General features: G+C 41.6%; 2 protein-coding genes across 3 annotated transcripts in view; both read right to left on the reverse strand.

Moving 5' to 3' along the window:
* GPC3 (glypican 3) overlaps positions 1-13,469 on the reverse strand; it is a 635,735-nt gene that overhangs the window by 287,493 nt on the left and 334,773 nt on the right. The gene's annotated exons all lie outside the window — the stretch shown is intronic.
* LOC120913625 (protein ANTAGONIST OF LIKE HETEROCHROMATIN PROTEIN 1-like) lies at positions 94-3,288 on the reverse strand. The gene is made up of 3 exons (XM_040323723.1): positions 2,839-3,288; positions 2,650-2,751; positions 94-1,056 (listed from the first exon to the last, which is right to left on the reverse strand). Exons 1-3 carry the CDS (start codon positions 3,057-3,059, stop codon positions 177-179), a joined length of 1,203 nt encoding a protein of 400 aa, XP_040179657.1. The 5' UTR covers positions 3,060-3,288; the 3' UTR covers positions 94-176.

Here is a 13,469-nt window from a genome sequence, read left to right on the forward strand (position 1 = left end):
TCCAATTGCAGGTAGAGAATCACTTCGGAGTCCTTAATATTCTGCCAAAAGATAACTTTAATATTTTTTTTTCAAGCTGCATTCAAATTACACATAGTGACATTTTTAGCTTAGTATTTTATGTTTTAATATTTAAAGGGCCATATATTTTAATGACAACACCACATTTTTTGGTTTTAAATTGCCTGCATCTGCCAAGGTAACTCGCCAGCTGGCGATAGAAAGTAATTAAGAAATTGATCTCGAATCAATTTCCCACTGCTAGTGCCCCTAGTCAAACTCCACTGTGCCGCCTCCATGTTATGCATCATGGAATCCTCATAATCAATTCCATCACGTTCTCGCACATAGTTGTGCAGTGCACACGCAGTTTTGACAGCAGAGACAGCATGCTCCAAACTGAGATTGATGGCGGTGTGCAATATTCTCCATTTATTGGCAAGAATTCCAAATGCACACTCTACTACTCGACGTGCCCTAGTGAGCCGATAATTAAATATTCTTTTATCATTGCTCAGCGCTCTACTTGAGAATGGTCGAAGAAGATTTTTACCAAGGGCAAACGCTTCGTCCCCTACAAAAACAAATGGGAGGGCTGGCTCATTTGTTCCGGGCAAGGAGGAATCGTTAGGTAAATCCAGACTATTCGCCCTTATCATTCTCCCAAATGTGGAATGATTAAATACACCAGAATCCGAGCTGCTACCATAAGCACCCACATCAATATAAATGAAATTATATTTGGCATCTACCACTGCCATTAATACAAACGAAAAATATTTTTTATAATTAAAAAACTGACTCCCACTATCAAATGGCCTCAGGATGCGTATGTGCTTGCCATCGATGGCTCCCACACAGTTTGGAAAATTACATCTCTCCCAGAATTCATCTGATATCTTCAACCAATCTTCTTTTGTAGGCTTTTTGAAGACCAATGGTTTTAGTACATTCCATAAAACAAGGCATGTTTCATGTACAATGCCAGATATAGTTGATTTTCCAACCTTGAACTCATAGTGGAGACTTCCAAATGAATTTCCTGTAGCTAGGTACCTTCAACAAATAAGAAATATTAAATAATTATTATCTTCTCTTTTTTACAGTGGTATACATCAAGAATCGTTGGCGAAGCATGCGTGATGCCTTCAAGAAATACAACAAACATCTAAGAGAAGTGAGGAGTGGCTCGGGGGCACCAGCTAGAGTACCCTATATGTATGCAGAGGACCTTGCCTTCTTGAAACCACTCATAGAGATGAGAGAGTAAGTTATCCTCTACATCATCTATGTATCGTGACTATATATTTAGCATTAGTAATGTTTCTCTTTTTTAATAAAAACAGGACCGAAGCAAGTTGGGACGAACAGGATGTCCTGGAGGATCAACCAGAGAGCCAATCTGAGGCCCAATCCGTGCCAGCAGTTTGCATTGATCCAAATGAGGAAATACCTGAAATGCCACTTGGGTCAGATCTATGGGTCACAAACCCAGAGACTGACTCTGGATTGCCTGAGCCTATGCCTGGACCCTCCTCAGCTCCGACAACCATTGCGCGGCCTGCCAAAGTGGCACGTAAGCGAACGCCAGTATCGCAGATGGACATAAGCGAGCGTCTTCTAGAGATGTTACAACAAATGGCTGGAAAGGTGGATGCTTTCTTATGTCCAGCTACAATACTGGCGCTTAATTTTGTACCATTGATCAAAAAAGTTCTACCTGAGAGATATTTAGAAATGCGAACCACAGTAGAACACGTTCTGCAGTCATTTACAGTGCCAAGCGAGCAACATACATTGGAAAGGCCATATGTAACAAAAGAAACAACACACATACACTTACCAATGTCAGGCCAGTACCCAGACCCAGGAAACCAACCTTACCCCTATGTTCCTCCATCCTACACTTCAAGCTTTCAGGAGCCAACTTCAATATATGAGGTACAACAGAGGCGAACTCCATATCCCATCCCATCCACAATCCCTTCAATTATGCCACAAACACAAATGCAGGGGATGTATGTGCCACAGCACCATGGGCCTCAGACACATGGGCCTCAGACACATGGGCCTCAGACACATGGGCCTCAGACACATGGGCCTCAGACACATGGGCCTCAGACACATGGGCCTCAGCACCATGGCCCACAGCACCATGGCCCACAGCACCATGTGCCACAGCACCATGGCCCACAGCACCATGTGCCACAGCACCATGGCCCACAGCACCATGGCCCACAGCACCATGTGCCACAGCACCATGGCGAGTCTAGCCATGCTTCAAGCACCGAGATTGATGAATCTACCTCAGCAAGTCAATACTCCTCAGACACACCATTATTTCCCAAAACATATCAACATCTCTAAAGTTTACGTTATGCCCACAGTAAACAAGCATGTGTGCATATTTTGAATCAAAGTTTAATCCAGAGGTAAACTTGAAGGCAAAGTTTTAATTTTTTATATTAGTCCAAGCAAATATATGTTGTCTATTTCTTTATTTTTGGGAAAAAAGTAAAAAATAAATATATTTTTGGGCATCTTATGTCTGGTTGTTCATTTCTAAGTACAGATGTTGGATAGTTGAAACCAAAAATGAATACATGCTTCAACATCAATTTGAAAATGCACATAGGTGTGGAAAAGTACCTTAATGTGATTAATAATCTTTGTGCAGGCTGGATGCTTGCTCTGAAGCATGTGTTCTGGCGCTCCAAACTATGGTACGTTAGTCCTAACAATTCATCAAAACTTCAAAAAAAAAACAACAATTCTTTAAAAATTTAATATGGAACAATGGAGAAAGAAAATGTTTAGTAAAATTAACTAAAAAATCACCTGGTTATTGACATGCGTGTATAATTAAAAAACTTGTCCTCATGCCCACGGAGATCTTCATATAATATCATGAACTGCCCTCTTTCATCCCTATTTGCAATGATAGGATGAACCCAGTATCTTCTTCTTCTACTCCTCCTTCTCCTCCTTTCAACTTCCAGCAAGATTGCTGCTGTTGCAGCAACAACTGTAGGCATGATCATGGGCAGGGCAGCACACATTTCTTCTGAAATCCAAATCCTATTCCACACTATACTGAATGCTCGTGAAAAAGGAAGAGTCCAAGAAAGGTCACTCCCTTTTATTACCTACATCATCACACAGCTAACAATGATTGGCCCTCACCAAAAACGCAGCTCAGATAATTATTTCTTCTAAATCGCACCCGATCCGCAGCTAAACCGCAGTTGATCCGCAGAACACCCTCTAGAGAAATTCGCAACGGGAACGCAGCTCAAAAACGCAACGCACAAGTGTGATTCCGGCCTAAAAGTTTTTTTTACCTTAATGCATTACTCACCTGAGCCTCCTCTTGATCCAACAATGTGCAAGGGAGCCTCGGCTGTCCTGGGTCTCTCTCTCCCCATTGGCTGAGACACAGCAGCGGGAGCCATCGGCCAGTGAGCCAATGAGAGGAGAGTGGGTCCAGCTGCAGCTCTGTGTGTTTTATGGACCAATAGAGCAGGGCTCAGGAGCGAGCACGCACCAGTGCCCCAATAGCTTGTTTTGACCCTGTAGTTAGGAGGGATTTTCAAGCAATTTCAACTGTCATTAGGCAACAGGGTCCCAAGTGACCAGTTCATCTTTTGCAGGCACTGTATCAGCATATATTTTCAGATTACACAAGTCATTACACTGGTTATGTGATTTTTTTTTCTCTTGGTGGTTTTACACACAAACACACATTGTTGCATATATGAAATGATATGATGCATACATATTTTAATCATTTTTGATCAGCATTAATAGTTTAGGTGTAGATCAAACATATTACTTGTATATATTAAACTGGTGGGGTTGCATTCTGCTGGCAAATAAGTTAAAATAGGAATGCCACAACTGATCCCACCCAAAGTGGAACTTCCGCTCATCTGGAGGAGGAAGGAGCCCCAGCCGTGATGTCAATACTCACAGCTAGGGCTCCTAGAAGTGGGAAAGGATACTTGTCAAAGACAGGTATCCTGTCCCCCCCCCTCCACCCAAAAGGTGTCAATTGTGATACCGGAGGGGGGGGGGACAGGATACCTGTCTTTGACAAGTATCCTTTCCCACTTCTAGGAGCCCTAGCTGTGAGTATTGACATCACGGCTGGGGCTCCTTCCTCCTCCCTCCTGTCACCGGGCCAGTAGGAGAGTAGAGCGTGCCTCGCACATGCGCAGTAGGGTTCCCTGCATGAAGCCAAAAGGCTACACTGCAGGGTTCCCTTACCCGCAATGGCGGCGGCAGCACCCGACAGCTGATGGAAACATCAGCTGCGGTGCCGACATCGCTGGACTCCAGGACAGGTAAGCGTCTTATTATTAAAATCCAGCAGCTGCAGTATGTGTATGCTGTTATTATTTTTTTGGGGGTGGACCTTCACTTTAAGGAAGTACATTTATCATAGGGGTGGGTGCCTTAAATTTTAAGAGATTACTAATTAAGTTGAAAATGACCTAAATTAGGACATACATAGGTAGATTCAGAGAGAAGTGCCTAAACTTGCGGCGGCGTAGCATAGCCTGTTTAGGCTACGCCGCCGTAAGTTAGCTAGGCAAGTACATGATTCTCAATGTACTTGCCTGCTAATATACGGCGGCGTAGCCTAAAGCAGGCGGGCGTAAGGGCGCCGAATTCAAATGTCTTGACCTCACTTTTCTTAACTGCGCATGCGCCGGGCGCCTACATTTCCCAGTGTGCATTGCGGCTACGTACGCCGCACTGGCCTATTGATTTCGACGTGGACGTAAACTACGTAAATGCCGATTCGCGGACGACTTACGCAAACAACGTAAAAAATTTGAATCTCGCGGCGGGAACGGCGGCCATACTTTAACATTGTTATTCCACCTAATAGATGGAATAACTTTAGGCCTGATAATGCCTTACGGAAACGGCGTAAATCGACTGCGGCGGCCGGGCGTACGTTCGTGAATCGGCGTATCAACTCATTTACATATTCTACGCCGACCGCAATGGAAGCGCCACCTAGCGGCCATCCAAAATATTGCAATCTAAGATAGGACGGCGCCAGCCGTCCTATCTTAGATATGTTTAAGCGTATCTCGGTTTGAGCATACGCTTAAACATAAGTCGACGTAGATTCTGAGTTAGGTCGACTTATCTACTGATAAGTCGGCCTAACTCTACCTGAATCTACCTAACAGTATGTGTCCTTTGCTGAAAATAAAAAATGGAGTTCTAGAGCCACAGCTCAAATTCTATCAAAATAGGGAAAATATCAGACACTCTGTCACAAATGCTTTGGTGTGGTTCTTAAATTAGTTAGATATTGGACAAAAAATTCTTGACACCATCGATAATTTATTTAAACTACCATAGTGTCTGATCCAAAGCTATGTGTGTTGGGTCTCTTGGATGAAGAAATCTTTTTACACTCCATATTCACGCAGTTACCACATTGGTATATATGGCATGAAAATTGCCCAAAAATTGATATTCCCTTCTCCTTTCACATTTAGTTGCTGTAGGCAGTCTGGTAATATTATTGAAAGAAAAACTTGTGTACCAGCATAGAGGGCATCCCAAAACCTTTCAGGAACATTGAGGGCGGTGGCAGGAGATCTCGGGGCTAGCATTAGAATATCTCACTTACACATACCGGTAGCTATTAGACTTGTTACTATAAACAAAATCAATCCATGTGAAGACAACTGAAGAATGTATGACAATGATGTATTTTTATTATCTGACACCACAAACTGCACAGTGCACACTGTTTCTTATTACACAGTCATGTTCATATTTCTAATGATGTATTGTGGACTGAGATCTGTTAATTATGTCTGTAACAATACACACAGGTAGATCCTTACCTCTTTTTGGCTAAATAATTGTTGCTGTATCACTTTAATACAAGTATTTAATTGAAAAAAAGGGATAGATGTTTTTTTTTTGTTTCTTGGCTCGCTTTTTTTTAAATCCATGTATGTAACATTATGTCTTGATCAGTTCAACTTTAGTTGAAATAAAATAAACCTAAAAAAAGGGAATATGAACTATAAAAGTTGAATTCTCCACTGCTCTCCTTTGAAACTTGATTCCTTCTCATAAAACATCAGTTGGATCTTTAAAATCATTTAACTGGGTGACTTAAAATTCAGATATTCCAGTTGAATTTGTGGTTATTGGTTGTAACTTGTATAAATTCCATAAATAATCCCATCCAGCATTGGTATAGACAGGTGGCCCCTTGCATAGGCTCCCACAAGTCATGTTCCCCCCTGTAGCTGTGATTAGACACGGGGGAGGAGGTGGTTGTAGGGGACAAGCACACGGTGCAATATTGAGTTGGCCCACCCTTTGCAGCTATAACAGCTTCAACTCTTCTGGAAAAACTGTCCACAAGATTGAGTGTGTATATAGCAGGTATATGCAATTAGCGGACCTCCAGCTGTTGCAGAACTTCAAGTCCCATGAGGCATAGCAAGACTCTGACAGCCACAAGCATGACACCCAGAGGCAAAGCAGGATGGGACTTGTAGTTTTGCAACAGCTGGAGGTCCGCTAATTGCATATCCCTGGTATATAGGAATGTTTGACCATTCTTCCAGAAGTGCATTTGTGAGGTCAGGCACTGATGTAGGACGAGAAGGCCTGGCTCGCAGTCTCTACTCCAAGGGGGGCATAACAGGCTGTATGTCTTTTGTCTACATACTTTTTCTAATAGGTGTTCCTCATTCCCATCTGAAAGAAGAAAGTTGGGAAGTATCCATAATACAGTAAATACCTGCAGGGGTTAAAGTATGTGCATCCCTGTTATCAGCTGTTTGTATAGAGCTGCCAAGCACACCAAGGTTACAACAGCTCAATATATTCAGCTTTTTATAAAGGACCAGAAAGAGCTCTAATGCCCTGTACACACGATCGGTCCATCCGATGAGAACGGTCTGATGAATTTTTCCATTAGTTATCCGATGAAGCTGACTGATGATCAGTCGTGCCTACACACCATCAGTTAAAAAACCGATCGTGTCAGAATGCGGTGACGTAAAACACAACGACGTGCTGAAAAAAAAAAATGAAGTTCAATGCTTCCAAGCATGCGTCGTTGATTCTGAGCAAGCGTGGATTTTTAACCGATGGACGTGCCTACAGACGATCGTTCATCAGATAATTTTAAAACCAGTTCCTAATTTTTCAACCGATGGATAAATAACCGATGGGGCCCACACAAGTTCGGTTTAGTCTGATGAAAACGGTCCATCAGACAGTTTTCATTAGACAAACCGATCGTGTGTACGCGGCATAAGGCTACTACTCTTTTTCTGGCACAGTACAGTCCTGTCTTAGTAACCCAAATAAAAAACATTTACATTCCAAGGCAAGGGTGATATGATAAAACTAGCCAGCAAGTGGGAGTATACTCCAAGCAATTCTGGTCAAGTAACTGATTGCGGAGATAGGTCATCATTGCACACTCAATGGAAGAGTATTCCAACTAATAGACAAACTTGGTACACCCACACTAAACACACAAGTGATAATCATCAACGTTTCCCCCATAAACAGCAACCATAAACCTATATTTGCAGAATATTTTTTTTTTCTGCATGAAAATGTACATTTCATTAGCTGTCAGCAGTGCCATAAGCACCTGACTCAGCTATGCGCTGTTTGAGGCTATACATATACAGTATTAAACAGTAGAATTTTCATGCAACATTAAAGACACCTTGTATAATACAGCTGTAAGCTATAAATATCTTACTATAATAGCCAGTAAACTGAGACATTAAACTTGTTTTAGCAAGTGCCCACTAGGGGCTGCTGCAACCCAACGTTTGGTGGCTGAAAGAATTTTTGTGAATGAATTCCTCAACCAATGCTCTAAATATTTGTAATACAGTATTGCTGTTTATTATATAAAAAAAAAAAAACAATCTGACTAATTTACCAACACAGTAAAAAGAGTAAAGTCAATATGAAAAGTGCAATAACAAAACTGGCTTTCAGCCATCATCAGAACAGTCAGAGTTGGAAAAAAAAAGAGCTCTGTCCTTTACAGGGCTTTTACATGGTACAAAATTGACAGCATACACACAACTTTGCACACCAGTCTCTAACCCCCAAAAGGAACTTAAAACCGAATATACCTTTCACAGTCGCACACACAGGCATTTGAGGGGAAGTCAATTAAACAACCACTAAGTTTCAGATGAAAGCAGTACATCAGGAAAAACAAAAGTTGGGGAGGCTATACAAACTCCATGCAGTCACTGCTCCTACTGACCTTTACACAATGCTCTTTGCCACACTGTACATATTTTATAAAAGTTGAAACTAATGGTGGATATATACACTTCAATAAATAATCGTTCTTTCCCAATAGAAATAATCCATCTATACTCAACAACCAATTGATCAATATACCACAAACAGGGAAGTGGATTTCCATAGATAGTCGGAAAATATCATTATAAAAATTATCGCATCTCTGTTTCCACTATCCAATCTCATAATCTGATCGATGAAAATAAATCTGATTCATCATGACCAAAGCATCTCTGTGCCGTCAGTTGATGCACAATGATCAATAATGTTCCACCCTGGCCATTTGACTCAAATCCAATCTAAATCAATCGGAAGTTATTGGCTATTAGATCATTTGCCAATTCAATCATTTTAAATTTGCAAGACATCTATTAGCTCCAGGAAACTGAAGGTGCCTCCATTTGGAATCAGGGTAATCTGGGATATAAAAAAATAAAAAAATCATCTTTTTAAGGAGACACAAATTATTATTCATTATTACATGAATATGTGCAAAATATCAATCCAGTCTGTGAACAATCACAAAATTCATCAATTCATGCAAATATTCCAAAGAATCAGAAATTGACAGAAAAAAAATAAAAGCTTAACCCACAAAAATTCTGCTAATCTGTGCACAAACGATTTGAAACAGAGCTCCTTTAAAGGGAAATATATACTGGAAGAAATATGTAGGCTGCCATTGTTGGCCTCCTTTATGAAAATGCTAGCTTTCTCTATTAATTATTAAATTCTATTAATTTTAACAAGGAAAAATACACCCTCATATTTTCTCTGGATCAAAATACATTTCACGGTCTGTATTTAAAACCTTGAGAGCATTGTATAAAGAAATGTGTAACACAAACCTTGTTTAAGCTAAATATTTCATAGATATATTTGATAAATTGTGTGCCATAATAAGGCATTGTGCTGGTCTCGATAGAGGCGCTGACCCAGCGTATAACTTTTTATGAAAAATGTGTTAATCTAGAAAAATGATGACAAGATGGGTTAGAATCACCTAGAAAGAAAACCCTAGTTCAAGTCAAGTAGTTTGATGTTTTCTCCATTTTGTTGTCCTGAGGGGTTTATATCAGTTTTTCTTTATGTTCCACCTAAAAAATATTGTATTCATGGGTCCCATACCTTTTCAAAGGCCCTCAACTTATTTAAAGCGGGAGTTCACCCATTTCTAAAAAAAAAATTTTTCTTCCCCTAGATTCCTGCTCGTTCGGTCTAGGGGAATCGGCTATTTGTATTAAAATATGAGCCGTACTTACCCGTTTTCGAGCTGCATCTTCTTCCGTCGCTTCCGGGTATGGGTCATCGGGAGCGGGCGTTCCTTCTTGATTGACATTCTTCCGAGAGGCTTCCGACGGTCGCATCGCACATATTTTAATACAAATAGCCGATTCCCCTAGAGAAAACGAGCAGGAATCTAAGGGGAAAAAGTGCCCTCTAAGGGTGAACCCCCGCTTTAAGTTCGAAGATGATTTTTCATTTATTATTAACCATGTTAACTTGGAATAAAGTAATTTAACTGGGATAGTTGTCATTTTCCATGATCTAGAAATCACTATTTTTGCAGCTCTAAAGATAAAAGCAATTTATTTTTTAGAATTTATGGGTAACTCTTTTACAGGTTTATTTGATAAAGCTTGTAATGGATATTTTATGTGATTGATTTGCGTGAGGGAAAATATGAAATTGTATATGCAAATCCAAAATCTTAAAATTTTTGGGCAAGTCCATCAGACATGATAGAACGTTCCCTCCTGGCCGCAACATGCCAGTGAGGCCCCTGGAACATACAAGTCCAATCTCACTGGACCCATATACTATCGCAGTACTACTTCGTAATTTGATTCAACAATCAAGGTATTTATATAGGATTTAGAGGCTTGCTGTGTCAATTTAAACCAATCCTTAAAGCGGAGTTCCAACCACAATTACATTTTTTTAAATGTATGTCCTTTCATCCTGCGTTTTTATAATATAAATCTGGTTACTTACTATTTTACAATCCGCCGCCGATCCGCATAGATATTGAAAAAATATAGTTTATAAAACTATATCTACACCATTGTCATTTTGCTTGTGGGCAATGTGAAGCCTACAGGCACTTACTTCCTGGAAGTCTTGGATTAGGGGTGATAATTGGACAGCGCACTGCATCCTGGGAAATTATGACACACATTTCCCACGAGCATTAGAGGGAGACAGGGATGGACTGGCCATTGGGACTACAGGGAGTTTCCCGGTGGGCCGATGGCTCAGTGGGCCGGCTTCAGTGACAGCGGACCGCCGCCCCTCTCCACTACTCTGTCTCTCCCTCCCTGCATCGCTCACCTGGGGGGGAACAGAGAAGCAGGGGAGGACCAGAGGGGCAGGGGGGGGCAATAGAGGAGCATGGGGGGAGGGGACAGACAGCTGACTCAACAGCTATGGCCTGGGAGTTTCTCACTTCTGCCTAATCTTGTCCCATAAGGGGGGGCACCGAACTGATTCCTTGCCCCGGGTGAAATAATGTCTAGCTTCCCCACTGGTACTGCCTATAAGAGTACCAGTACCAGCCATTCTACGCTAATAAAGAGTGGCTAGTGAAGGGGGAGAGGGTGCTTGGGTGGCCGGGGGGTGCGGGAGTTGTCTGGCCGCCATGGGAGAGACCTGTCAAAGTGGGCCAGTCTGGATGAAGTCCAGGGCCAAATTTTTGTCCCAGTCCAGCCCTGGAGGGAGATGATGTCAGAATCCTAGGTGGATTCAAAGGCAGATTTTGTGGCACCGCATAGCAACAGGCATTTCCAGATGAGTAAAAAAAAAAAAAAAATCTTTTTTAGTCGTAAGCTAGAGTTTAAAGCAAAATAGTTTTTTTTGATGGAACCTCCACTTTAAGATCTAAGTCTACATCCAGATCACTTTCCCATTTGAACATATATTGTCATTTTTTAGACTTTTAGTTATGTGTTGTATATATGGCTGAAATATGTCCAGGAATCCTATCAAAATCTTTGCACAAATATTTCATGGGTGTCGTAGTTTAAGGATCTAAAGGACATGCAAGAGATATCAAAAAATGAGCACAGCAAATAATTCCTTGTCTGGAAGTTAGAAATTATCTTGTAGTATTTGTTTTGTTAGGATTCCTTGGTCATTACACAAGTTAGCTCTAGGGATCAAGCTTGTTAGTCACCTATTCAAATTCTGTAGGGGTTAGACCTGCAAAGAAGGCAGAATTTTTGAGAAAGAGGGTTAACGGACTACGTGGAAACTTAAATCCATATGTCATAGTTAATCTATCCTATAGAGCAGGGATATGCAATTAGCGGACCTCCAGCTGTTGCAAAACTACAAGTCCCATCATGCCTCTACCTCTGGGTGCCATGCTTGTGGCTGTCAGAGTCTTGCTATGCCTCATGGGACTTGTAGTTCTGCAACAGCTGGAGGTCCGCTAATTGCATATCCCTGCTATAGAGTGAGTAAATATGAGAAGGCTGGGCACATTATTGTGGGTCTATCTCTTGCCAAGAGCCACATCAGATGCTATAACAAGTATTGATTACAGGCATATGTTTCTATCGCAAACCAAGATGAGATGTGGGTTTGAGAATGAAATGTAATGAGGTGTGCCATTTCTGCAACTCGAAAATATTTAAGAGATCTGGCATCCCCAATCCCCCTTCTGTTTAGGAGTATAGAGTGTGTGTTCACTCTAGGTCTCTTATCATCCCATATGACCTTCAATATCATATTCTGAAACCGTGGAAGAACTTTTTTGGAAATCCCTTTTCTTTTGTTAGTAGTGGTGCAACGGATTGTCATTGATCCGCGATCCGAAGATATTGATCCGAACCGCACACGTGTGATCCGCGGATTGATTTCTGTAAAAAAAAGTTGTGTGCATGTTCAGTCCACACACAGCATGGTCATGGCGAGTGGAGGAACGGAGGAGCTTGAACGCCCCGCGTCATTTAAATCCCCTGTATGAGAGCATTTTGGCTTCCCTGTCAAATATAATGATGAAGGAAAGAGGTTAGTGGATAAAACCCTGATGGTATGTAGGCACTGTGGCACAAAAAAGCCATATGACAGTGGAAACACATCAAGCATGGCCACGCATTAAGCGACATCACCCTGGTGTTTCACTGACAGGAGTGACAATGAAAACGAAAGCTGCTCAACAACCGCACAGCAGCGCAGCATTTAAGCAGCCCCTTGTTGCACAATCAAACTGGGCTAAAGCCATCACAAAGGCCATCGGTGTGTTTATAGGTGCAGACATAAGGCCATATTCGGTTGTGCAAAACGAGGGCTTTAAACACATGCTGAAAGTGCTTGAGCCACGTTACAACATTTTTTTTTTGCTGATCCGAAAAATGATCCGATCCGTGACTCTGATCCGAGAAACGATCCGAACCGTACGTTTTTTGATCCGTTGCACCCCTATTTGTTAGTGTAACATTCTAGGAAGTATATTCATCTTTATAGAGTTGAGTCTGCCAAGCCATTGGAGGGAAAGGGGGGGGGGGGTTCGGGCGGCAGGGTCGGCTCCCCTGCCCGAGAGCCCGTAGCTATACGTCGGCTCTCATGCAGGCCACTAGGGGCGCTCGCCCCCGACTCCCGTGCGCGTGCCCGGCAGGCGCGATCGCTCATTACAGAGCGAGGACCCAGCTCCCGGTCCTGTCAGGGAGAGAAATGCTGATCTTCTGTTCATACAATGTCCACCCCCCCTTACAGTTAAAACACACCCAGGGAACATACTTAACCCCTTCCCCGGCCCCTACTGTTAACCTCTTCACTGTCAGTGGCATTTATATAGTAATCCAATGCATTTTTATAGCACTGATCGCTATAAAAATGCCAATGGTCTTAAAAATGTGTCCGAAGTGTCCGCCATAATGTTGCAGTACCGGAAAAAAAAAATCGCTGATTGCCGCCATTACTAGTAAAAAAAAATATTAATAAAAATGCCATAAAAATACCCCCTATTTTGTAAACGCTATAACTTGTGTGCAAACCAAACGCTTATTGCGATTTTTTTTTTTTTTAGAAAAATATGTAGAAGAATACGTATCGGCCTAAACTGAGGAAAAAAAATGTTTTTTTTATATATTTTTGGGGGATATTTATTATAGCAAAAAGTAAAAAATATTCATTTT

Source organism: Rana temporaria, chromosome 9 (genome assembly GCF_905171775.1).
Source record: "Rana temporaria chromosome 9, aRanTem1.1, whole genome shotgun sequence".
In the NCBI taxonomy this organism is placed as follows: domain Eukaryota; kingdom Metazoa; phylum Chordata; class Amphibia; order Anura; family Ranidae; genus Rana; species Rana temporaria.

Excerpts from the sequence above, each read along its gene's own strand:
- LOC120913625 (XM_040323723.1), bottom strand. The coding sequence starts at position 3,059 with ATGTGTGCTGCCCTGCCCATGATCATGCCTACAGTTGTTGCTGCAACA. Across the intron at positions 2,752-2,838 it reads ACACGCATGTCAATAACCAG|TTTTGATGAATTGTTAGGAC; the intron begins GTGATTTTTTAG and ends TTTTTTTTGAAG. Across the intron at positions 1,057-2,649 it reads AGATTATTAATCACATTAAG|GTACCTAGCTACAGGAAATT; the intron begins GTACTTTTCCAC and ends TATTTGTTGAAG.